The 27,624-nt window shown below is 46.2% G+C and overlaps 1 protein-coding gene across 1 annotated transcript in view; it reads right to left on the reverse strand.

The window, feature by feature from the left end:
* LOC134395940 (zinc finger protein 271-like) overlaps positions 1 to 27,624 on the reverse strand; it is a 70,528-nt gene that overhangs the window by 27,463 nt on the left and 15,441 nt on the right. The window contains exon 4 of the mRNA XM_063122224.1: positions 1,395 to 2,646. Coding sequence (XP_062978294.1) covers positions 1,395 to 2,646 — 1,252 coding nt within the window. The remainder of the gene's footprint in view (positions 1 to 1,394; positions 2,647 to 27,624) is intronic.

A 27,624-nucleotide genomic window follows, 5' to 3' on the forward strand; every position in this document is an offset into this window, starting at 1 on the left:
TGCTCAGCATTCCTGACCCATTGATCCTGTTGGCAGGAGTTTCTGGGAGTCAAAGCCCCAAACACCTGGAGATCTACCTTCTGCCCAACCCTGGAGTAGAGGGGTCAGCTTAGCTGGGAGACAGAAGGCACACACAGGTCTTCCTTTCTCCATAACAGACAATAATGGTGCTGCCACATGTGTCCCTCTGCTCATGCTGAGAAAATACAGGGAGAAACTGAGGCCCTGTTATGTCCTATAGGGATTCCTATAGGGAAATGTCTTGCCTTATAAATTAAATTAAATAATTTTATTAATGACTTAAAGCTCCACACTATCCAACTAAAATACTTTATTACATTGATCGCAATAACAAAAAAGTCACACAAACTCAGGATAACCTGATAGAAGATGGCAAAAAGCAGATAATCTGTGCTTGCAAGGAGAGTCTGTGTCCATGCCTAAAGTAAACTGTTTTAAGAGCCCTGGCTTCCCCATCAGGAACAGAACTAAGGGCCTGGCTGTTTTATATTGTGAGCAACACAGCCGGGGGGGGGGGGGGGGGAGAGACATAACGTGAAATAATTATTTTGAAAAGTCCATTACAATAAGCAATTATTATGAGCCAACATTTTTTTCTTGCTTACTTTGTCATTCTCAGCCAATCCATACAGACCATCACTCCCCCATTTTTGTTTGCTTTATGTTGCATTTTTTCCTTAAAGGTGTACACCCACCACTACCCCATTTTTAAAAAATACTTCCCAACTGCCCAAAAGAAGGAAAACAAATCTAGGAATTTCTCATCAAGAATTTTCAACACCCCCACCAAACTAATATTTCCTGGGATTCCCTTTGGGGAAGCATGAGGACTAGACAGTTATTTAAAAAATGGCTTTTAATTTCGATATGACTGGTGGTACTGTGCCATGGCCCAGGAGGCCTTGCTGTTCCTTCTGGTGGCGCACACTTGCTCAGATACGCACAATGCAGAAGGCAGCTCAGAGACTCCATAATTTAGTTCGTACGAAGCTTATCCGAGCCTCCTCTTTAAAACTGCCCAAGTGCGCCTAATTAAAGTGAAAGGAGGATCCCCTGGTACTGTTTACCACTCCGTTACTGGAAAGGTGTTTCGCATCCAGCCCAACTGCTTCTCAGCTCTGCGTACCGAGAATCAAGATGGGCACTCCATTTTTATCTCCCCCAAATGGGTAACTTGAGAACCATCACTGAGGACAAACTGACCAGCACTGGCAAGGCCAGCCAGAGGCGTAGGGCTGCTGCTCTGCTTAGGAGCTGGGGCTTCCTTCTCCTCCTTCCCCCAGAGGCGTTCGGGTGCTAAGGACCAGGTCATTGTTACAGGCGATGTGTCGGTTTCCGAAAAGGACGTCCCAAGACTCCCGTCCTTAACGTGGACTCTCTGGTGGGACACGAGCCGCGAGCTGCGCGCAAAGCACTTCCCGCAGTCAGCACACGTGTAAGGCTTCTCTCCTGTGTGGATCCTCTGGTGAGTGACCAGGTCGGCGTTAATCCGGAAGCTCTTCCCACAGATGTGGCACTCGTAAGGCTTCTCGCCAGTGTGGATCCGCTGGTGCTTGATGAGGTCCGAGCTGTAGCTGAAGCTTTTCCCACAGATGCCACAGGGGTAGGGCCTTTCCCCCGTGTGGACCCTCTGGTGGCAGATCAGGTGCGAGCTCCGCTTGAAGCCCTTCCCGCAATCAGGGCATTCATAAGGCTTTTCCCCAGTGTGGTTCCTCTGATGGGTCACGAGGTCGTAGTTGACCCGGAAGCTCTTGCCACAAATGGAGCACTCATAAGGTTTCTCACCGGTGTGGACCCTCTGATGCCTAATAAGATGTGAACAGTCCCGGAATCGCTTCCCACAGATCCCACAGGGATAGGGCCTTTCCCCAGTGTGAACTCTCTGGTGGGATATCAGGTGTGAGCTGCGGGTAAAGCTTTTCCCACAGTCAGAGCATATGTATGGTTTCTCTCCAGTGTGGCTCCTCTGGTGGTTGACCAGGTCATAGTTGGACCGGAAGCTCTTCTCACAGATGATGCACTCGTAGGGCTTTTCCCCCGTGTGGACTCTCCGATGAGACATGAGCTGGGAGCTCTGGGAGAAGCCTTTGCCACACTCCAGGCAGATATAGGGCTTCTCTCCCGTGTGGACTTTCTGATGGGCAACCAGATCAGAGCTGAAAAGGAAGTTCCTCCCGCACTCCAGGCAGGAAAAGGGCTTCTCGTCCGTGTGGGTCTGCATGTGGCCTACCAAATCCACTTCCTGGCTGAAGCCTTTTCCGCAAACTGGACACGTGTGGGGTTTCTCTTCTTTGTGGACTTTCTGATGCTCAACAAGGCAGGAGCTTCCATTAAAGCATTCTCCACAAACGGGACAGATGTACTGCGTCTGTGACAGGTAAGTGCCCACAGTTTCGCTCCCTGGGGTACTTCCATTGATGGCAAGGGATTCATTCTCCGGTTCTGGGACAGCGCTTGTAGGCTCCGTCTCCGAGCTGGTCTCGCTGATTTCGCCTCCCTCTGGTTCAAGGTCTGGGGAGGTTTGCCCCTGGCAACTTTCCAAGGGCATCTTGTGTAGTTCTGCTGGCTTAGGGTCTCCCTGCTGAGAAGTACCCTCCTCTTCCTCATTCACCATCTTTTCCCTTACTGGACAGAAAAAGAATCCACATTGTCATTAGCAGTATTAATAAGCATTCTCATTGTGCTTTCAAGTTTTTACTTCATATTTAGACACAGTAATCCTAATAATCCTACAAGGTAGGTGAGTATTAATATCCCTGTTTTGCAGATGGAGTGGGAGAGGGCTGGGAGGATGGTGGCTTGCCAAAAGCCACTGAGGGAGTTTACAGCAGAGATGACATTTAAGTCAGGGACTTCCCAATTTATAGCTCAGCCACTATGCTATACCAGCAATTAGCTTTGTACTGGGAGAAGAAAGTGGCCACTTGCAAAACAGGACGAATGCTTGTTACATGCTGCACTAACGGACAAGCCCTATTAGTCTATTGCAGCAAATATAATGAAGAAACTTGTGGCACTTTAAAGACTGACAGATTTGTTCTCCTCAGTTGGCATATATACACATACAGAGAGAGAGAGAGAGAGAGAGAGCAGCAGCAAATGGCAATGAAATGCAAGTAGCACCATCTGCAACAATTATATGTAAACTTAAGATAAGCAAATTTACCATTCACAACAGCAGTAACACTGTTGGCCCAGTTTTGCTATGTTGCTTAACAGTTGTTGTGGGACAGAAAACCATTCTCTCTATTCAAGCCTAAAATGAATATCATCAAATTTCTTGATTAATTCTAATTTCACAATTTCATGCTGGAGTTGCCCTTTGAAATACAGTTTGATTCTATTCATTTCAGCTGGAATAGAGACAATGGTTTCTCGGCCAACTATTTATTTATTTATTTATTTATTTAGAATATTTATATACCGCTCCCCACTGAAAAATTTTGGAGCGGTGTACAAGGTAAAATGAAAATAAAAACAGAATAAAACAGTTAAAACAAAATTTAAAAAGAAGCAAAAATCAGAAATCCAAGGCTGCATGTTAAAGAAAGGCTTCTTGGAATAAAGATGTTTTCAGGAGGCACCGAAAGGAGTACAAGGTTGGAGCCTGCCTGACCTCCAGAGGCAGGGTATTCCACAGGAGGGGCGCCACCACGCTGAAGGCTCTTCCCCTGGTGGACTCCAATCGGAGGGTGGATCTAGGTGGAACCACCAGGAGCAGGCCCTCGGATGACGTCAGTGACCAGGCAGGTTGGTAAGGGAGAAGGCGCTCTCTCAGGTATCCTGGTCCCAAGTTGTTTAGGGCTTTGTACACAAGTACAAGAACCTTAAACCTGGCCCGGTAGCGAATAGGCAGCCAATGAAGTTCCCTCAGCAGAGAAGTTACATGCTGGAAAGGGGCAGCTCCAGACAACAGCCGAGCTGCAGCATTCTGCACTAGCTCCAGCTTCTGGAGCAGCTTCAAAGGCAGCCCCACATAGAGCGTGTTGCAGTAATCCAATCTTGAGGTTACCAATGCCTGCACCACCATGGTCAAGCTATCCCTGTCCAGGAGAGGCCGTAGTTGGCGAACCAACCGAAGATGGTAAAAGGCACTCCGAGCCGTGGTGGCTACTTGAGCCTCCAACGACAGAAATGGGTCTAAGAGCACCCCCAAACTACAAACCTGTTCTTTCAGAGGCAGAGCAACCCCATCCAGAACAGGCAATGAGCCTGTCTCCCAGACTCGGGAACCTCTCACCCACAGGGCTTCCGTCTTGTCAGGATTCAGTCTCAGTTTATTGGCCCTCATCCAGCCCATTACTGAGTCTAGGCACTGGTCCAGGACCTGCACAGCCTCACCTGATTCAGTTGTCACAGGGAGATAGAGCTGCATGTCATCAGCGTATTGATGGCATTTAGCTCCAAATCCCCTAATGACCGCTCCCAACGGCTTCATATAGATGTTAAATAACATTGGGGACAAGATGGTGCCCTGCGGCACTCCATAGCTCAATTGCCAAAAGGCCGAGGACTGGTCACCCAATGCTACTCTCTGAAAACAACCCCGTAGGTAGGACCGGAACCACTGTAACGCAGTGCCTCCGATGCCCATTCCACAGAGTCGATCCTTGTGTCTTAGAGTACAATCCTAGAGATTGCACTCCCCTTCGAAGGAAGCCTCCGATCCTGGAGGCTTCTGTGTATCCAATACCCTTCCATGCTGCTGACAGCTGGGTGGGAGAAGCAATGGAAGTGATTTTTGCCACTTTCGTCTTTTTATATTTTCTCCCTTTAGACAGGCTTTTGACCCAGTCTAGACACACTGGAGAGAGCTGGAGAGGTCGTAGGATTTCTCATATCCTGGCTTCTCTCTTCCCACCCCACCCACTGAAACGCCCCTTCCTGAGGCTGCCAACACCACATTTGCAACCAACACAGTTCCTTCCGTCGCAGCTGCAAGGGAAGTGGGGGATCAGAATTCAGAATCCCCCTTCTGACACTGTAGCAGTGTCTAAGACCTTGGGAGAGGAACTCTGAATTACGTTCCCTAGGACATTCCCCCAGGGACCACAGGATGGCTGTCTCCATTAACATAGCAAAACTGGGATAATATGGTTATCACCAGTTCCTGTTTTTAGAACTGGGAGGATGGGGGAAAATGCTCCCCCGCTGCTCCAACTTGCCCCTGGCGTTCTCCAACTCACGCCCGGCATTCTCTTTTTGAGGGTGGGAAAAGTGCCCCTTTGCAAGAGGCAGGCAGCAGCAGCAGCATTAGTGACATTGGAGGTGGAGGAGGAGGAGGAATATCCCCAACTCCTTCATTATTGCTTGAAACCACTAGCCCGCTGATGGACCTGTCTCCAGACCTCATAGACGAGGTCCTCAGCACAGTGGAGGGGCAGGAGGAGGTCCTCCAGGATGTGGGTGATGAGGAGCAGCAGCAGGCTGAGGCTCTCTCCCCAGTCTCATCCAACCCCTCTTCCGCTTGGCACTTCCAAGGTGACTGGTTCCAGGGGAAAGCAGAAGGCTGCTGCTGCTGCTGCCACTCTAAGCTCTCCATCTCCCATCCCTACGAGGGTTAGGCAGGCAACCCTCGAGGACATGGGGTGGGGGAAGTATGGAGCCACAAGATGGTGTTTTCCAACGCCCACCCAGATCACCACGTGCATCAGTGAGATGGTGGCGTTGGACGACCAGCCATTCAGCCTCATCGACAACGAAGGCTTCAAGAGGCTGATGGCGTTTGTGGTTCCATACTACAAGCTGCTGTGTCACACCACCCTTAGCAGGCGGGTGGTGCCTTCCCTGTACCGTTCCTGCAGGGAGTTAGTGCTGGGTCATCTGTGCCAGGCAGAGGCACGGATGGTGCACTTCACCTCAGACATTTGGTCCACCGAGGGCGGAGTGCACGCTTACCTGTCCCTGACGGCTCACTGGTGGGCAGCCGTGGGGCAGGAAGTATCCAGCACTAAAGGGACTGGCAAGGAGGGCTACTGCTGGGCCCTCCTCCATACGCACGGGGGAGCCAACATGGTGAATGCGGTGTGCGATGGCGGATTTGAGGGCGTCTGCTGCATCGCGCACGTCTTGAACCTAGTGGTGAGGGATGGCCTTGGAACAGGCAGCAAGGCCAACCTCAGTCCCCTGGCAATCCGTAACCTCCTGGAGAGCTGTAGAAAGGTGGCAGGGCATTTCCACCACAGCGTCAACAGCAGCCGATTGCTGCGGGAGAAGTAGGAGGAGTTGAATCTCCCACAGCACAGGCTAGTGCAAGACGTGGTGACATGCTGGAACTCCACCTACCTCATGCTGGAGCAACAGCGTGCCATCCACGAGATGTTCAGGGTCAGGGACATTGGCGTCCATCCAGCACTGGGCAAGCAGCAGTGGGACGCCATGTCCCAGCTGGTGGTGGTCCTCAAGCCGTTCCTTGAGGCCACCGAGTCCCTGAGCACTAGCTCTGCCCTCCTCAGCCAGGTGATCCCTGTATGCAGGCATCTCCAGAAACAGATGGGCGAGTTTCTGGAGTACAGGGATCCCGTCACCAGCAAGCGCTTCGAGCCCGAAATATGCAAAGCGGTGACTAGGCTGAGGGATGGCTTGACACGGAGGCTGGACCCCATCCAAACAGAGAGGGTCTACACGTTGGCAGCCATGTGTGACCCTCATGTGAAGGATGGGCTTTGTGGGCCAAATACCAGGCAGCACTGGGTGGAAATGCTCGTGGGCCAAGTGCGGGCGGCATGGGCCAAGAGGGTGGGGCAGAGTGAGGCAGAGAAGCAGGCCACCACTCCCCACAGCAACAACACCAGCAGCAGCCTCACCTGTATCCCTCCCAGCAGGAGCACAGGCCAGGGGTATTGGGCACAGGCTCTGCACGCTATGGTTGGGCAGAGACCCGCCCCAGCAACCGGCCAGGATGACGCTGCAACCACCGTGCAGCGTTACCTGGAAGAGTCCATGGAGGACTGCTCCATGGACCCCCTGGCCTACTGGTCATCCCGCCGCCAGATTTGGCCAGACCTGTCGCGGGTGGCCAGTGATCGACTCAGCTGCTCACCCACCAGTGTTCCAAGCGAGAGGGTGTTCTCTATGGCGGGCGACATAGTGACCCCTCACTGCTCTCGCTTAGAGCCGGACTTGGTGGAGCAGCTGGTCTTTCTCAAGGGCAATCTGCCCCTGCTGAGATACCCCACCCTCAAGCCCTCGTGGGAGTGACAGGCAGGCTCCCCTCCCTTTATTCCACCCCTCCTTCGGTTGGCAGGCAGACTATAGTTCAGGCAAGCAGGCTTTTTCTTTTTAAAAGTTATTATTATAATTATTATTATGATGATCATATCCTTAGCATTTTTATTATTTAGTGGCTGCGTTTCAGTTCACAAAATCAACTCTGAAGCAAGGAAGCCAAAGGAATCATTTGATTCCTCTTTCAGTAAGGCGATGCCTTCTTCGTCTTACATTCAGGCAGGCTGTTAGTCAAGTCAGGCTGTCTCTTCATTATTACTACCACAGTAGTCACAGGCAGGCTGAATCTTCCCCTAAAGCAGCATACTTCATGCCTGGTGGGTATGAGCCTCTGCCAAAGCTGTAGGCAGAGTTCGTGACAGTGTGTGGGTGTGTGACTGCTCACACTGCAGAAGCATACAAAAAGTGAGGGCAAAGCAGCACCACGCTACACGCCCGGCTGTGGTTGGGTGAGATGCAAGCAGGGGGCAAGGCAATGCCTGGCACCACCACCAGTAGCCAGGCTGCCTCTCCTGCTGTAAAAATCAAACAGGCCAGTCGTGGGCTGGGTTGGAAGCAACACCAGCAGAAGCAGCAGCAGGCAGAGGTTCTTCTTTTGGCTGCTGCATCTCTGAGCATAGTTCCTGACGGTCAGTTCAGTTGGGTGCTCCTGTCTGGAATCATGGCTTCGAGAAGCTACCTCACACTTCAATTCATGCAACTCATTGACTTCACCTGTGCTTTGGCATTGGGTTGCTGTTCTCCAACGGGAATTGGAGGTAAACTCCAGCAGTCCACTGGTTGACCTTTGGAGACTTTCTGCAAGCTCCCTTGACAGAAGACACATGGCACGTCCACTGTCCAACGTAGGCTGTGAAAATCAAACGGGCCTTCACCAGCACTTTGTTGTCCTACAGCAACTGGAGGTAGACTCCCGCAGTCCACTGGTTGCCCTTTGGAGAGTGCTGGTTGAGGATTGATTTTTCCAGGTCATCCGACACTTCCACTTTTCACAGTACTGGAATGCTATACAGGTTGATCATCCAGCAACGTTAATGCTCCAAGCCAGTGTGGTAGATGGCTGCATCATCTTCCACACTCAAAGTAACTGCTTCAATAACCTGTGCAAAGTAACAGCTCCTTTGTGCCCGCCTGTCAATACCTGCCTGTGCCCGCCTTTGCCCACCTGCCCGGGAGCCATCCTTGTGGGGTAGCTGGATCTGCTGGGACTGACTTCCCCAGAGATCTATGGCTTACCTGTGCAAAACACCAGCTCCTTTGTGCCCACCTGCCAATGCCTGCCTGTGCCCGCCTCTGCCCACCCGCCTGCCTGGGAGCTGTCCTTGTGGGGTAGCTGGATCTGCTGGGACTGACTTCCCCAGAGATCTATGGCTTACCTGTGCAAAGTACCAGCTCCTTTGTGCCCACCTGCCTGCCAATGCCCGCCTCTGCCCACCCGCCTGCCTGAGAGCTGTCCTTGTGGGGTAACTGGATCTGCTGAGACTGACTTCCCTAGAGATCTGTGGCTTACCTGTGCAAAGTGGTCTTAGAAAGTGCCTTGTTATATTGTTATTTTCCCCAGGATACACCTGGGCACTTACAAAAAGGGAGTGTTTTCTTCAAAGTACAAGAGAAAGCTCAAGAAGTGGGAGAAGATATTGCTAAAGCTGAGGTGAAAGAATCAAATTATAGATGCTTTTGTTCCATGCTAGTTCTTCCTTTGTTGAAATGTTATTCTTTTATTAAGCTGCTGTTTTAGGGATTTTTTTTCATTGTCCTTGAATTCCACATGCCATGTAGTTTTGTTCTCAGTGTGTCAACAGTCCTAAGTAATATCATAAATTTCTGTTTAATAGAATTAAACAGAGGGCATGTCTAGATGAGGGTTTATCCCAGGGATCGCCCCAGGTTCATCCCTGTGCATCCATGGATGCCGGGGGCAGGGAGGGATGCTCCCTCCCTTTCCCCGGGATAACCAGGATGGCTTTAATCCCAACCGCGCGGGACGTGTGGGTAGCCGTCCCGGTTTCGTCCCGGCTCCTCATGAGTAAATGCGAGGAGCCGGAATCCGAGCATGGGGCACAGAGCTCTTCAGGAGCTACGTGCCCATTGGGGTTGGGGGGAGCAGGATCTTTTTTTAAAAAAAAAATCCCCAGATTTACCTTTTCAATGGAGCGCTCGTGTGCCCATCTTCAATTAAAAAACAAAAACAAAATGACGGGCACGATGTCATGCGCCGTGTGTGGACTGAGGGGGAGGATCTCGCGATCACCATATCGTGAGATCCTCCCCCTCCTCTACCTAGGTCTAGACACGCCCAGAGTCTAGTGATGGCTAGTGATGCTTGGTCCCCCTTGTTGACTTATGGTGGTGTCAAATTGATACAGTACTTCCCCGAAGATAGTTAACTCAAAATTTTATACCTAGTGAAAAGCTGAAAGCTAGATGTGTTTTAATCTTTTGCATTATTTTTACAGTTAAAGTTTCTGATTTGAAAGATTCTGCTATTTTTCTTTTGTTTAGAATATTTCATTAATAACTAGTTCTAATTACCAATAGTTTGGTTACAGTCAAACCACAAAACCAGTATATTGTTATGAAGCATAATCATTACTACTTTTATTATGGCTGTTTTTGAGAATGCTTGTCTTGTAAATCTTTGTTTAATAGAGAGTCTAGTGAATGCCTAGTGCCGCTTACAATTGTGTCAAATTCTTAGTATACTTCTCCAAAAATTGGGCAAACTAAAGTTTTGTAATCTTTACAGCACAATCTTATGCATATTTATTCAAACTTAAGTCCACTATCTTCAGTCATTCTTCCAGGTATAGGATTGCAACCACATAGAACAAGATGCTCTGTGTATTTGAAAAAGCCTGAAAAGGGGACATTTTTTATTCTTCTTGCCTGAAACCTGGAACATTTATTTTATATAACCAAAGCTCTCTGGGTAGGTTACATAGAATGTACCTCATAATAACAACTAGCACTCCTGTATGCAACAGACCAAATCAAATGTGACAAGATGCAGGAATGTGGGTGTTCCTTTTCGCATACACAAACCAGCCTAAAATGGAATGACCGGGGGTTCGCCACGGCAACTAAGGCCTTAGATAGACCTCCCTTTTGTTCCGCGACAGAAGAGGGAAGATCTCGCATTGTGATTAACGCGAGATCTCTCCTCCATTTACACGTAAGGTGCGACGACCTCAGGAAGAGAGGCGTCGTGCCCGCCACTTTTTAATTTTTAAAAGAAGATGGAGTGCATGAACAGTCGTGCACAAAGGTAAGGTTTTTTTTAATTTTAACTTAATTTCCCTGCTCCCCCCACCCTACCCCCAATGGGCGCAGCACTCCTGAGGAGCGCTGCGCCCCGTGCACGGCTCCGCAGCAACTGGCCACACGCTCCACGGTCTCAGCCTGGGACCACGGAAAAAGCGCCCCCAAAGTAGAGGAGGGATCATCCCTCCCTGATTCTGGGATCCCCTGTGCGTCATGTGGACGCATAGGGTCGATCCCGGGGTTCACCCCGGGATAAAGCCCGGTCTAGCTAAGGAAGATAGATGCTTTTGAACTGTGGTGTTGGAGGAAAATTCTGAGAGTGCCTTGGTCTGCAAGAAGATCAAACCAGTCCATACTCCAGGAAATAAAGCCAGACTGCTCACTTGAGGGAATGGTATTAAAGGCAAAACTGAAGTACTTTGGCCACATAATGAGAAGACAGGATACCCTGGAGAAGAGGCTGATGCTAGGGAAAGTGGAAGGCAAAAGGAAGAGGGGCCGACCAAGGGCAAGATGGATGGATGATATTCTGGAGGTGACAGACTTGACCTTGGGGGAGCTGGGGGTGGCAACGGGCGACAGAAAGCTCTGGCGTGGGCTGGTCCATGAAGTCACGAAGAGTCGGAAGCGACTGAATGAATAAACAACAACAACAAGCTAAGGCCTAAGACTGCACCCTTATAATAGGATAAAGAGGTGTGGGAGTTGCTCCTATAAACACTTTTAATAGATTCATGGAGGAGTGTAAGTCCATAAATTCTGTGTGGGCTTGGTAGCAAAACCCAGCCATTATTTCTGGTAGGCAACAGAAATTATCTGAAAAGGCTTCTGTGCATGTGCTTTCCCTTTACACTGAATAACTACATTTTTATCCTTCCCCGTTCAGAATTCTTGAAAAAGATAGATGGCAGGGTACCTTCACAGGCCTCAATGCTAATTCATACTTGTATTTTTTTGAAATTAAACTCTGTCTTACCTTTTGTGTAAGTATACTGCTATAGTATATAGGGCCAAACTAGCTTTGATACTATTCATACAATTAGCAATTGCAGGAAGTTTTGACAGGTGTGGGCCACCCAAATTGGATAGGTGCCCTGGTATGGGGCCTTTAATACTTTCCTCCCTGCTGTGGTCCCAATCCAGATAAGGGGGCTCATGCATGCTATTTTAGTCATAAGGAAAGCTCCTATTGGCATCACTGTCTATATGCCTATAGTCTTCCTCCTCAAGTTATCTAGTTTTGTTTTTCCCAACTACTATCCAGCAGCTCTTCACACACACCCCTCCCAATTTCCACCACTCGCTATAAGCAGGTTCTCTGCATCATACCTTCTCCGTAGCGGCACCCACCCTCTGGAAAATCCTCCCTCGTGCGGTTCGGTAGGCGAAGAATATAACATCTTTCAAATGCCTCATGAAAACACATCTTTTAAGACAAGCTTTTCCTGGAGTATGGCTTTTCCTGCTTTTATATGATATTTTTTTTAAAAAAAAAAGTTTTAAATTTACCTTTGTATATTATGGTTTTAATTGTAAACTCCCAAGAGAGCCTTGGCTGTTGGGCATCATAAACATCTAAAAAATAAATAAATACCTTCTAAGGGCTGCAGTTGACCCAGAATACAGCCCAGTACAAATCTCTTTGTAATATTAGATCTTAAAAGGCCATGTATACAAAAAAGAGGTCTTCTTTAACCTTTTCTTCCAACATCCCTTTCTTGTAGCAACTCACTTCTTCACAAATTAAAGTCATCTTCTTATTAAAATCAGGCCTGGGGAGGACAGAACTTCTGGTGCTGGGTGGTCCCTGACTACCAAGAGCCATTTTCTTGTTTTGTGGGAAGGGCAAAAGGCCACTGGTGGAGGCAGCTCTTTATTTGCAGCTGTGAGCATCTGGGGAGATTGTGGGGAGGGAAGGAACATAGAGAAAGGATTGGAAAAGATAGTGAAACTGGAGAGCAACAGACTATGAGGACACCCACAGATGCAGAAAGTAAAAGGTCTGATGGAATAAAAAGGCACTGCCATGCCCTTGCCTAATCAGAGGATTGTGGGGTGTGGTACCTTTAATGACAAAGCAGCAGAGGTCGGTCTGGCAGCATGATTTAGCTGCTCAATAGGTAAAATGTCAGCAGTTAAAAAAGAAAGAAAGGAGAATACAATAGTTCCTTGTTGGATGCTGCACCCAAATTCTGATTGTCAGAATTAAGTTCATGTTGCAGCGGTTATGATCTTATTTGTGGACTTCTGCAGAAGGGAATTTTGAGTAGCAGTTAGGACTGAAGCCATGTTTGTCCAATGCAAGCTATATTTATCCTTCTCCGTGAGCCCCTGCCAAAGGAAGTGAAGCAGGTGGCTACTAGGAGGGCTTTCTCTGTTGTGGCACCCCGGCTGTGGAACGAGCTCCCCAGAGAGGTTTGGCTAGCACCTACACTGTATTCTTTTCATCACCAGCTGAAGACCTTTTTATTTTCTCAGTATTTTAACACCTAATTTAACTTAAATTTAAATTTTGCTGTTTTAATTCTGTATTTTAATCCTATATCAATTTTTGCTGTGTGGTTTTATCCTGGTTGTGCTTTTTATATTGTATTTTGTATTTGGGATTTTAGATTGTTGGTTGTTTTATTATGTACCCCATGGTTTTAATTTTTGTGAACCGCCCAGAGAGCTTAGGCTATTGGGAGGTATAAAAATGTAATAAATAAATAGTAAGTACCAGCTCCTTTGTGCCCGCCTGCCAATGCCTGCCTGTGCCCACCTGCCTGGGAGCTGTCCTTGTGGGGTAGCTGGATCTGCTGGGACTGACTTCCCAAGAGATCTATGGCTTACCTGTGCAAAACACCAGCTCCTTTGTGCCCGCCTGCCAATGCCTGCCTCTCTGCCCTCCTGGTGCCTAAGAGAGGTATAGATGATGGGCTTTGTGGTTTAACCCCATCAGCCTCTGGCATGCTTGCTCCCAGTGCTACAGGGGCATAACCGTCTGCTGTCTCTCCTCCTCTGTTCCCACCTCACAGGGCCGGGTTTTGTGTGTGTCTTGCTTTAACTCAGGTGATTAGTCCTTCCTGCGCTCATTAGACTGCCAAGTAAATTTTTGAAGTGAGGAAGGTTTATCTTTAATAATACTCCCCAATTCATGGCATGTTGGGATTTCCTTTGAAATGGTCATGAATAGGAAAGCCTGCAACTTAAATCCCTGAGATATTTGGATTTCTGAAAATGGGGTGGAGGATTTTCAAAAATTCCCAGAAAATCAGTGGAGGCTTCCAACTAGGCATGAAGGTGGATACGTGGATAAGCTGTCATGGTGGCGATTTTGAAGTTTCTAATGTGAAAATTGACGGAGTTCTATCATGGGACTTGAATTGGGGTGAGTTAAAAGGGGGGGGAAATTGCCAAAAATCAGATGATGGGATTTGCTTGAAACCTGCCATGAATGTGGATCTAGATGGCATCTGTGAGGGTGCCCACTTCCAAGTTGGTATCTGTAAAAATGTCAGCGTAAATCCCATTTCTGAAAATGAGGTGTCGGATTTTCAAAAATCCCCCCAAAATCAGGGGATGCTCGGATTTGCTTCCAACTGGGCAGGAATGTGGATACATGGATAAGCTGTCATAGTGGCGATTTTGAGGTTTCTAACGTTTACAGTGATGGAGATATCGAAAGGGGTGTGAATTGGGGTTAGGGGGTGATGCTTAAAAAATCACCAAAAATCAGGGGATTATGGAATTTGCTTGAAGCTTGCCATGAATGTGGCTCTAGATGGCATCTGTGAGGGTGCCCACTTTCAAGTTTGTATCTGTAAAAATGTCGGAGTAAATCCCATTTCTGAAAATGGGGTGTCGGATATTCAAAAATTCCCTGAAAACCAGGGGATGCTTGGATTTACTTGAGGCTTGGCATGAATGTGTATACATGGATAAGCTCTCATGGTGCCAATTTTGAGGTTTCTAACATTAACAGAAAAAAAGTTATAGGCGTTTGGATTTCAATGCAAGTCTATGGGGGGAAAACGGAGCTCCGATTTGGATCCGGAGCTCTGTAGTGAAGCGAAGCAGACCATAGGTGGTTCGACACGGAGCGGACCCGATCCGGAAGTTGCGAATCTGGAAGAGAAGTGGTTCGGGGGGTCCGTGCACAGCCCTAGTAAAGCTGGTTTCTAATCTTGTTAAGGAGGAACTTTGATTAGTCTTCGCTGCGGCTAACATCACTGCTGACATAATGCTTAATTGTTAAGGCAGAAGGGGAGACTTTGCTCCAGAGGAGCCCAGAATCCTACAAATTTCTCCCCATCTCTTCAGAGCACCCTTCTGTTACATCTGTACTGGCTCAGAGGGCTGGAATATGTACTCAAGGTCACTTAAAACATTTTAAGCACTCTTTTGTACCACTGGGAGTACTTACACATCCAGATTTTGTTTAAAGGAGTGAAGGCCACTGCTTGCTTCCACCTGTTTTCTTTCCATGTGCATAACCACTACACAGTGAGACTTCCCTCTCCAACCATTAACATGTTGGTTGTTTTATTATGGTTTTAACTTTTGTGAACCGCCCAGAGAGCTTCGGCTATTGGGCGGTATAGAAATGTAATAAGTAAATAAATAAATAAACCATGAGGACTAGGAACTTGCTTGTAAAAGTGAAGATCTACGCCTGAACTAAAGGTAGGGTCCTTCTTATGCCACTGAATCTTTCATGGGACCCAAGCACCAGAGTAAAATGGTGGCTGAGGATACGTGTCAAGAAACTCTGGATTAAATTTGGGCAAAAAAATCACAGAATTGTCATTAAGCAAATCCCTAATTCTTTCAGTGGCAGTCGTCATCTGCAACATGGGGGAGAAATGATAAAATGGGCCTACCTTACAGGGTTGTTGTGCAAGGACGAAGGTGGAAAAGCTACATAAATACTTAATATTATTGTTTTTTTGAGGGCGAGGAAATTCCTCTGAGCCGGGGCAGAAACATCAGAATTCTCCTCAGATCCTTTGTTCGGATCTACCCGTTTTAATCCTGGCAGGAGCCTTTTGCCGACAGGAAAACCCAGATGGAAAACCAACCAAACACGAGGCTCACCCAGAGCAAGAGCAAAGGCTGGCAGGAGATTGGGAAGCAGAAAGCCCTGTGGAGAGGGATTAGCCCAGAGGTCAGATGATAAGCAGCCCTGCAGCCAGCCAGCCAGCCAGCCTGCGTCTCAGCGCTGATGGCCGCCCAGCAGGCCCACCGCAGCAGCAGCACCGTGCCCGAGATCCCGGCTACTCACCAGCAACGGGGGCGAGAGGAGGCGCGCCGCTGCGCCCTGAGAGATTCCGAGCAAACAGCTCCGCTCTCCCCACCGAGCCACCCCTCCTCCGAGGGCCAGTGAGCCGCGCCAGCGCCGAGTGAGGCTGCAAAACCCACGCAGGCAACCGGACGCTCGCTCGCTCGCTCGCTCTGCCGCGGCGGCTCAGGGGTTACTGCCTGGTGGCCGAGGCCCGCCTGTGCAGCGCGAGAGGCTTCGATCCCACCCCAGCCAGCCAATCGCGGGCAGCCTCCTCGCGTCCGCAGGGAGCTGAGTCAGGCGCAGGAAGCGCCGCCTGCGAGACGCTCCTCGGCCCAAGAGCGCCGCCTCCGCAACCAGCAGAAAATAATCCAGAGACCTCTGGCGGCCCCCAGGAGCAAAGCCGTTGCATGGGCGCTTCCGTCACGGGGGCGGGCTGGAAGTCCGGTTCAGGCCCCGATCCTTGGCCTCAGGGGTGGGCAGAAGGACGACTGCCAGATTTTTTTGTTTTTGGACTTCAACTCCAAGCACGCCTGACGAGGGGCCATGCTGGCAGGGACTTCTGGGAGTTGAAGTCCAACAACAAGAAATCTGGGGGGTCGATCATCTGCCCGCCCATGTTTTGCATTACACCAGCTTTCCCTAACGACTCAGCCATGGAAACCCACTGGGTGACTTTGGGGCAGTCACACACTCTCAGCCCAGCCCACCTCACAGGGTAGTTGTTGTGAGGATAAAATAGAAAGGAGGAGGATTATGTATGCTGCCTTGGGTTCCTGGCAGGAAAAAAGGTGGGTTGTAAATGCAATAATAATAAATAAAATAAATAAAAAGTCACACAGAGGAGGGCCAGGATCTCTTCTCGGTCATCCCAGAGTGCAGGACACCGAATAATGGGCTCAAGTTACAGGAAGCCAGATTCCAGCTGGACATCAGGAAAAACTTCCTGACTGTTAGAGCAGTATGACAATGGAACCAATGACCTAGAGAGCTGGACAACCATCTGTCAGGGATGCTTTAAGGTGGATTCCTGCATTCAGCAGGGGATTGGCATTATAAGCCCCTTATAATTGGCATTATAAGATGGCATTATAAGCTCCTTCCAACTCTATTCTATGATTCTATGACCTCCCTGCCCCCACCCCCACTTATATTTGTCTAATCCCTGTTTACTAACACGGACTAGCCAGCGAGATCACATCACGCCAGTCGTTTTACAGCTTCATTGGTTGCCAGTCCAGGTCCCGGTCCAATTCAAAGTGCTGGTACTAACATACAAAGCCCTAAATGGCTTGGGGCCAGGTTATTTGAAGGAACGCCTCCTCCCATATGTACCTGCCTGGACATTAAGATCATCCACAGGGTCCTTCTCCGTGAGCACCTGCCAAAGGAAGTGAGGCAGATGGCTACTAGGAGGGCTTTCTCTGCTGTGGCACCCTGGCTGTGGAACAAGCTCCCCAGAGAGGTCCGCCTGGCACCTATACTGTACTCTTTTCATCAACAGCTGAAGACCTTTTTATTTTCTCAGTATTTTAACACCTAAATTTAAACTTTGCTGTTTTAATTCTGTATTTTAATCCTATACCAATTTCTGCTGTGTGGTTTTATCCTGGTTGTGCTTTTTATATTGTATTTTGTATTTGGGTTTTTAGATTGTTGAATGTTTTATTATGTTCTTAATGGTTTAAATTTTTGTGAACCACCCAGAGAGTTTTGGCTATTGGGCGGTATAAAAATGTATTAAATAAATAAAATAAAGATAAATAAAGTAATCTTAAAGCCAGTGGCCATTGCCCCACCTTGTGGCAGAGAATTCAATGTTACTTTCTACTGTTAGTTTTTCCCTACCCTGTGCCTGCTTACCCTTCCCTGTACCTGTTGGCATTCTCTTCCCCTCCTTATTGTTTTACTATGATTTTATTAGATTGTAAGCCTATGCGGCAGAGTCTTGCTATTTACTGTTTTACTCTGTACAGCACCATGTACATTGATGGTGCTATATAAATAAATAATAATAATAATAATAATAATAATAATAAATTCTATTTTGCTGTAAGAAAAAGTACTTTATTTTGTGTCTCATGAATCTACTGTCCATTTGTTTCACCAGAGGGCCTCGAGTTCTAATATTCTAAGGGAAAATAAATAAGAAAACATCTCTTGATCTATTTTCTCTACACACTTTGCATAATTTGAGAAACTTCTATTATGCCACACTATATTTTTTATTTCATTTAAATAAATAAAAATTATCTCTCAAAATACCCATACAATTTTTTGTTGGACCCTTTATTTGAAGTGTATTAAATCAGCTATACGTAGTCAACAGGCAGCTAAAGACTGCAATTACAGATTGATAAGTAAAATCTTGAAAAATGGACTGTCATAATATGCCATAATAAATTTGTTATGTCTCCAAGGTGCCAGAATTTATTTTATTTATTACATGTCTATGCCACCTAAGAGCAGAGGCTCTCTGGCTCTTTCTTGTTTTTGCTGGAACAGACTGAAAGACACGTCTTCTCCTCTGGAAAGAAGGATTAGTGACCCATGAGGGCAAACACGCTCTTCACGTGCTCAGAAGCAGTCTTTAACACGAACTACTTCAAGCAGGTGCTAAGACTAAAGTGTGGCACCGAAACACGCTGTGCTAAATCCACCAAGCCTGTACATAGTTTTAATTGTTTTAACTGGTTTTAATGTTTTTCAGTTCTGTGCAGGTTTTTAGCTTATTAATGGTTTAATTTGTTTTTAGCTGTGTATATTTATTGTTTTATATTAGTTGTCTGATTTTATCTGTACCCCGCCTTGAGATCCTTGTGATATAGGGCAGGATACAAACGCCTTAATAATAAATAAATGTTGGGGCTAAAGCCGGCTTCAAGCAAAGATCTGCTTACATCTCCGCCCGACACCCCAATATTGCTTTCCCCCCCCCAGATATTAGTCCTCCCTCACGCAAGTTCTTCTCCCCACCCCTCGCTTTTCCCCTAAGACGGGCAGCACTACCTGTCAAACTCCCTGACCTATTTTGCATAACGGCGGCCCAGGAGCGTTACCTCAGCAACCCCCAGCGTTGCAGCCTTTCCGAATCCCCATTGGTTGCCAGTGCCATCAAGCCTTCTATTCCTCTGGAAGCTTCTTGCTGGGCGGGGGAGAAGGGGCGAACATATACCGACACGATTGGTCACAGCTCCGCCGAGAGCGACGTGATTGGTCGGACTGGTTCTGGCGGGGTTCAAGCTCGCTGGAGGCGATTCGTGTTTACTGACGAAGATGCGAACGTACAAAGCGCGCGGTTCGCTTACCAGCGGAGCTCCTCAACGCGTCGCTGGGAGCGTGTCGGACAAAGCGCCTGCTCCAGGCACTTCTGCGTCGGAGTTCTTCAGCATGACGAAGTGGAGAATGTTGCCAACGACTAAAGCACGACGCGCACCATGCCCAGCTCTTGGCTTTCACCGACACCGAGCGCCTCATGGAGGATGCAGCGAAGAACCAGGTGGCCATGAATCCCAGCAACACCATCTTCGACGCCAAACGCCTCATTGGTCGCGAGTTGGATGACTTCACAGTGCAGCCTGATAGGAAGCACTGACCTTCCCGTGTGGTGAGTGAAGCTGGGAGGACCAACAAGGTACAGGTCGAGTACGAGAGTGAGAGCAAGACCTTCTTCCCTGAGGAGATCGCCATGGTGTTGAGAAAGATGAAGGAAATTGTCGAGGCTTACTTGGGTTGCAAAGTGCGGAGCGCTGCCATCAGTGTGCCTGCATACTCCAATGCTTTTCAACTGGTTCATAAAATGATCTGGAATTCATAGAATAGTAGAGTCGGAAGGGGACTATAAGGCTATCGAGTCCAACCCCCTGCTCAATGCAGGAATCCACCCTAAAGCATCCCTGACAGATGGTTGTCCAGCTGCCTCTTGAATGCCTCTAGTGTGGGAGAGCCCACAACCTCCCTAGGTTATTGGTTCCATTGTCGTACTGAATTAGGAGTGAGCAATGCAGTGGCCAAGTTGGCTGATGACAACAAATTATTTAAGGTGGTTAAAACAAAAAGGGATTGTGAGGAGCTCCAAAAGGATCACTCCAAGCTGGGATAGTGGGCATCCAAATAGCAGATGTGGTTCAATGTAAGCAAGTGTAAAGTGATGCACCATGGGGCAAAAAAAAACAACTTCAAGTATAACCTGATGGGATCTGAGCTAGCGGTGACTGACCAAGAAAGAAATCTTGGGGTTGTAGTGGACAGCTTGATGAAAATACCAACCCATTTGTAAAGAAGGCAATTCCATGCTACACATAATTAATTGAGAATAATCTAAGAAAACTAAGAATTGAGAATAAAACTGACAGTATCATACCACCTTTATTTAAATCTGTGGTGCGACCACACTTAGAATACTGTGTACAGTTTTGGTCACTACCCCTAAAAAAGATATTGTACAGCTGGAAAAAGTGCAGAAAAAGGTAACAAATGATCAAGGGGCTGGAGCATCTCCCCTATGAGGGAAGGTTACAACAGCTGGGACTGTTTAGTTTGGAAAAAAGGATAATGGGAGACATGATAGAGGTGTACAGAATTATGTATGGTGTGGAGAATGTGGATAGGGAGACATTTTTCTCCCTCTTTCATAATACGAGAACCCAGGGTCATCTCATAAAGCTGATTGATGGGAGATTCAGGACAGATAAAAGGAAGTACTTCTTCACATAGTGCATAGTTAAACAGTAGAATTCACTACCACGAGATGTAGTGATGGCCACCAATTTGGATGGCTTTAAAAGAGGGTTAGATAGATTCCTAGAGGCGAAGGCTATCATTGGCTACTAGTCCTGATGGCTATGGGCTACCTCCAGTAGCTGAGGTAATAAGTCTGTATATACAAATCGTTAGGGAACATGGGTGGTAGGGTGCTGTTGCACCTGTGTCCTGTTTGTGGGTTGATGGTTGGCCATTGTGTGAACAGTGCTGGACAAGATGGACCCTTGGTCTGATCCAGAATTGCTCTACTTATGTTCTTAATGGTACCCAGCACCAAGCCACCAAAGATGTGGATGCCATCACAGGCCTCTACATACTGCACATCATGAATGAGCCCATGGTCACTGCTGTCACCTAAAGATTGGATAAAAACAGCAGCGGCGCTGAAGAGAAGAATGTGGTGATCTTTGACCTTGGTGGCAGCACCTTTGATGTATCCATCTTGACCATTGAAGATGGCACCTTTAAGATGATATTACTGCTGGCAACACTCGCCTGTGTGGGAAGAACCTTGATAAGCACATGTGAGCCACTTTGTAGAAGAATTCAAACACAAACATAAACGTGACAGCTGGTGATCTTTGTCTTTCTCTGTCTAGCTGCAGACCTCCCAACCTACCTGCTCTTCACGGACATTCTGTTGTACATCATTCTCTCCAAATCCAGTTCTTTCCCAGTCCCACTGACCAACACAGCACCCTTTTCACAGGACCAGGTGTATGTTCTCCCCCTTTTCTAACCGCTTCCTAACTGCCCCCCCACCGGCCATCCTCCTTCCCAACATTCCATTATTGTAGCACTTGCCACAAAAGAGCACAGGCAAAAAGAACAAAGTTACAGTTACTAATGATAAGGGCTGCCTCAGCAAGGATGACTGACTGTGTGGTTCAGGAAGCAGAGGATGAATCCAACTGGGAAAGGGTGGCCTCCAAAAATGCCCTGGTGTCCTATGCATATAACATCAAACAAGACTGTGTAAGATTAGAAGCTGAAAGGGAAGACTGGTGAGCAGGTCAAACAGGGTGCTTAGAAGTGCCAGGAGGCGATCAGCTAGCTGGATCGCAACCAGATGGTTGAAAAGGAAGAGTTTGAGCACAAGCAGAAGCAGCTGGGGAAGCTTTGCAATCCCGCCATTGCCAAATTATACTAGGATGCTGGAGCTGCAGGAGCTGGTGCTCCAGGTGGTGGACCCACCATAGAAGCACTGGATGAAACAGTCATGGACTGGCCTAATAGGAGCAGTTGCTACTTGCTCTTCTGATTTCTTGATTCAGTCAGAGCCATTGCTGGAAGGATTTTCCTGTGGTGGTGTAAGGGAGGATGCATTAACTTACTCTCTACTTTAATGGGAAGCACAACCAGCTTAAAGTTTGTTGCAAACAATGTTTATCTTAGTATTTTTTTTATTCTTTACAGCACCATGAACACTTGATGGCGCTATATAAATAATAGTAGTAGTAGTAGTAGTAGTAATAATAAAATAATAATAATAATAATAATAATAATAATAATGCTAGTTGGTGGGTTTTTGTTTCTTTATGCTGACTATTTTTAAGTACCCACCTGAGCACTACAATTGAGGGGGGACATTTCCAGAGAGCATGGAAATAGTTAAATATACAAAAAAGGTTTACATTTGTTTTGCAACTTTTTTGGTCTAGTTATTTTGAAATTTTGGTAATAGAAGTTACTCTTCTTTCTCTTTCTCTAAAAATATGCTTTTCATGAGATGTGATGGTGTCAAATATGGCTTTAACTTGATATTACAAACTCTAGTAGAAAAACGGTCAGGCATTTTTACTTTACAAAACTGAAATTGATTGTTTTCTTAAATGCCTTAATGATCAAGATGTACTGATTAATAAAGAGGCTACTACCTTAAAAGAAAAGGGAAGGGGTGGTTGGAATTCTGTTGAAGCTTTCATCTAAGAATACCACTAGGTATAAATTCAATAGTCAAAGCTTTCTATCACTGCATTTCTGTGCTGGGCAGAATTTGCAAGTTAACTATCTGTTATGTAATTGTTAAAGGAATATAAATCCTATCAGAAAAAGTGGCAGCCCTGTTTTTACTAGTTAACTGCAATTAAATCTTGTATTAGCTTAATTATCTGTAAAACTAAGCGCTCCAATAGGTTAAAGATTTGGCACACTCACCATCTGATCTAGTGCCATAAAACAACAGCCCACTGACGGGACTAATTTCTGCTTGCTTTAAAGTCAAAAGTTAACTCCTCTCAGAAACCAGGGAAAGGAAAGAGCCTCTTTACAAATAATAATAGGGGAGCCTTCTTCCTAATTATTTTTGCTGTGTAGTTAAACCATATGTTTGTATATGAAAGTGGAAATCTATTTACTCACTAAGCAAAAAAACCCCTAGTTTACAAAATGACATTAAGGCTTTTAACCATGCACCCAAAAGCAAGGAAATCGTGAGCTAAGGGTCACAAGCCTTAAAGCCACAACCTCCCTAAGGAGGCAGAAACCGCAAATGAAATTCTCATTGACCCAAAGCACTGGACACATTTAAATTTTTGTATATTTGCTTACAAGAGTGCAAATCTATTATTTATTATGTTCATATGCTACCTTTTTTCCTGTCCTGGAAGTTGGCAGCATAGGTGGGTTGCCGGGCAGTCTCTCACTGATCAGACTCAGGCCTGCATAGTTTCAGCAAGGTCGCTGCTTCCTGCCTGCAGCTCATGCGAGACTTCCCGTATACGTGCAAGAATCTCCTTACAAGTCTGAATCCCCAGATTCTTGTACAAATACATGAAGTCTCATGTGCCACTGTTAGCCCTGGCCTAATTATGTTTGCATGGAAGTAAGTCTGGTTGGTTCCCATGAGCTTTGATGTCTAAGGAATTGTGTATAGGCTTGCGACCTGTTCTGGTGAGATTTAGTGCTGTTGCTAATACCAGGATTTTGGCGCTAATATACCCAACAGTTTCAGAAGGGATGGACTGATGCTGCCAGGCTTTTTAAAGTGTTATCTTAAAAGTAGGGTGACCATATGGAAAGGAAGACAGGGCTTCTGTATCTTAACAGTTGTATTAAAAAGGGAATTTCAGCAGTTGCTATTTGTATGCATGCAGCACCTGACAAAATTCCCTCCATCACAACAGTTAAAGGTGCAGGAGCCCTGCCCTCTTTTGTATCTGGTCATGTTAGGCAGGGCTCCTGCAGCCTTAACTGTTGTGATGGAGAGAATTTTGCCAGGTGATGTATGCATAAAAATGATATCTGCTGAAATTCCCTTTTAAGTACAACTGTTAAAGATACAGGAGCCCTGTCCTCCTTTTCATATGGTCACCCTACTTAAAAGGAGTTTCCTCTTGGGATGGGAGAGAGGAGAAATTAGATTTCATTTACCAGAAATCTTTCATATTTGGAGCTGAGGATACAAAGCTCTTTTTAAAAGAGTGAGGAATATATTACAGCAGCTCCAGGTTTCTTTCTGCCTGGGCTTCATTCAAAGTGCTGATCTTGAATTTGAAGCCCTAAATGGCTTGGAGCCAAGAAAAAAAAGTCTCAAGGACCACCTACTCCTTTATAAGTCTGGCCACCAATTAAGACATTCAGATGCCCTTCTAAAGCAGACATCCCCAACCTAGTGCCCTCCAGATGTTTTGGACTTCAAGTCCCATCAGCCCCAGCCAGCATGGCCAACAGTCAGGAATGCTGGGGGTCGTAGTCCAAACCTTCCAGAGGGCACCTGGTTGGGGAAGATGGTTTTAAAGCTAGGCAGGGGGCTACCAGAGAGATGTGTTTCTGAGGAGATCACTCCCACTGCCATTTCAAGGATAGCTGAGCACCTTGATTCTAGAAATGTCCATTTTGTATGGGAAGGTGAATCAAGCAGAGGCTTGGGAAACCGGGGCACTAATGGGCACTTGCAAGTTAGGTGAATGTGGGTGTGCAGGAAACTACATTGCTCTCTCTCTGATGTGCATTATAAACCAAAACTTAAAAAATACTCTAGAATTAAGGACTGAAATCTATCTTTTGCCATAATTGTTTGGGGCCTCTGAGTGATTCTCATGAATTTCAGCAAGGGAGGGGGGGGATGGCTATCTGGTAAACCCCAGAGGGCCAGCTTTGGCCCGTGAGCCTGGAGTTCTCCTGAAAAAAGGGGGCAGTTGTCCTTGAGAAGTCTAAACCAAGTCTAAACTGTCCACACATTCAGGCTACGGGTTATTAACATAGATGGTGGTGATATTAGCTCCGAAAATACAAGATGTGTCTTGTAAACTGTCCTAGAGTTGGAAGTATGGACTCCTGTTTCTGACACCATAGACTCCTTAAATTTCTGGGAGTCCCAGCAAACCACTTGATATGCTTTTTTGTTCTGCAGGTCAGAGCATGAATATAATTTATAGTTGAATAGCTGTAGCCTAGTAATCATAAAAATACCATGTGGTATTCTCAACTGTTCTGCAAGGCTTTCCACTGATCGCCTAAATGAAGTTGGCAAACCAGATGATCTAGACAATCAACAGCACTGCAATTTTGTTACTTTATGAAGATGAGGGTTACAAACACTCACTATCAACTACAGTTAAAGGTGTACAACATTTTACATTCAACCCTACATTGTTGTGAGATAGTTTAGAAGAATCCATGCAAAGAACATCCACTCTAATGTAGATTTAAATGATGCTGCATGTATTCCCTGGGGTGGAGAACCTGCGGTCCAAGGGCCACATACAGCCTAGTTTCATGTGGACCGTGGATCACTTTGCAAACCCTGCCCACCTCTGGCTATGACCACACCCACTCCTGCAACACAGGTTGAAACTGACAGGTTTCAACCGAGGTAACACAGACTTTGACCAGAGAAAGGTTCTCCACAGTTGGAGAGTGGACAGACACCAAGGAATAATCTGTTTGGAATGACTAAATCCTTGGGATTGTGTTTTAATCTAAACAGGCTACATTCTCAGGCTTGATCTATACATCCAGCAGATTGGGATGGAAGAGATCTGAGGCAGTATAATGGACTGGAGTACTTCAGAAATGCAGCTGTGGAGTCATATTTTTGAGTTGTCCCCACTGTAAAAAAGCTCCCCACAAACAGTAAACTATCCCATCTGGGAGGAAAAGGTTAGCATAGTCTTCTCAGGGATGTGCTAATTTTGGGGTTTAACTTTCAGGAAAGTTAAGAAAAAACAAAACATTCAAAATCTAAATGCCATCTGAAATGATATGGTCCAGAAATTCCCATAACTGCAGTCTACTTGCTCATTCTGCTCAGGTGCATGTTTCAGTAAGGACTTGACAGCAATAAAAATACACACCCAACCAAATTAGAAAGAAACAGTTTCACCTAACATAAAATCCATGCTGTCTGGGAAACTGCAATCCTAGACACACTTGGGAGCAAGTTTCACTGAATTTATTGGGATTACCTAAGTAAACATACATAAGATTGTGTTGTAAAGTCTGGTCTAACCATGCAGAAGAATGACAAGGTAGAATTCTGGACTGTGCAACCCGAGGCTGCAGCTGTTTTTTAATACTCCCCAGGTAACATACTCCCATAAAATTAAAACTAGTAGCACATCACAGAGAAATGTGTACATAGAGGTAGGCATATATATACTTGACAAACCACCATCCCAAACCAGGTGAAATGATCAATGGGTCACAGTCATCGCTGAATAAAAGCCCAGTAAACTATAGGTTTTGTCATCCTAACTTCCTGTGTATGAAAAGTGGCAAAGTCCTTTTTATTCTCCCAGGACTTTAAAAACAAAATGAAACTCCTGCTTTATTTTTCAGCTGCATTTTTAAAACTATTTTATGTGATTGTTGCTGCTTCTAAATTCTTTTAATGTGTTTTATTGCATTGGTTTTTATTATGTATGTTGCCCAGAGAGCTTCAGTTATAAGTCTCACAAAAAGAAATAATAATAAGACAGAATGGTTAAAGTTGTAATTTATACACACCAACGTTGTCGTCTTTTAGGTGCCCGTCAGATTAAGACTGTTCTCTATGCCCAGGCATTTGATGGGCTTCTTAATTCAGTTTTTATCAGGTCTTGCTATTCCGTTGTTGATTATTCTTAGCTGTGTTAAATTGTTTTAAATTATTTGTATGTTTTAATCCCTGTTGAGTGATTTTCTGAAAAAGCCATCTAATAAAAATAAAATAATACCACAGTGAAGCAAAAGGAAGTCACCAACCTATTTGAAGTCTTTCAGGCTGTCAATAAGCAAGTCAAGAGTTAACATCCCATAATTATTAAAATGCCATGATGCTGTGACCCCATTGTGTGCAATTCTGACCACCCCCACCTATATCCTTCTATATCAAGAATGATATAGAAAAGTACTTTTGAGATGATACAAAGGGGAGAGTCATTCTCTTAAGTACGTGTACAAGCCAAACTAGATAAAAGGGCAGACCAGTTTATTTAAACACAGGTCTGCTCCAGTCACATATAAAGGGGGGTGAGATCCTCAGAGTAATAAGGGCACGTTGGTGAGGGTAGGGCTCATCTCCTCCCAAGCACTTTTCTTCTAAGCTGAGCCCCAATATTAGAAGTGAATGTGGCTGGGAGAAACACACTCAGCAGAGGTGGGGAAAGCTCAGCTCCCCCAACATGAACGTCCTTGTTTTAAAAATTGGGTCTCCCATATTCTTTGTCCAGGACTGGGGCAGCCCTGCATCTGAATGAACAGGTCTGTTGCCATCGTGTCTCGTTTGGTCCTTAAGCAGAGCTATTTGGTTTACAAAAGACATGGCTGAACTAACAAGAGGCGTGATCCCTGGAGCACAGTGGAGAGCACTGAAAGAATCATGGCCACAAAGTCCACAAAACACAGGGTGTTGCCATTGCAAACAGGAGGCAGTAGGTGGAAGATCAACAAAAGCAGTACTCCAGAAGACAACACATTTTTAACCTCTGAAATCTATCACCAGAGGAGGCTGTGATGATAACCACAAGCATAAACAGCTCTTTAAAGGATTAGGGAAATGCAGACGGGAGCAATCTCCTGATGTCTGCTAACCACAACCTCCATTTTCAGAGATGGCTCAATATCAGGGTTGAATGCTGCTGTCATAGCCTGTTGTGAACTCTCACCCC

Source organism: Elgaria multicarinata, chromosome 3 (assembly GCF_023053635.1).
Source record: "Elgaria multicarinata webbii isolate HBS135686 ecotype San Diego chromosome 3, rElgMul1.1.pri, whole genome shotgun sequence".
Classification (NCBI taxonomy): Eukaryota; Metazoa; Chordata; class Lepidosauria; order Squamata; family Anguidae; genus Elgaria; species Elgaria multicarinata.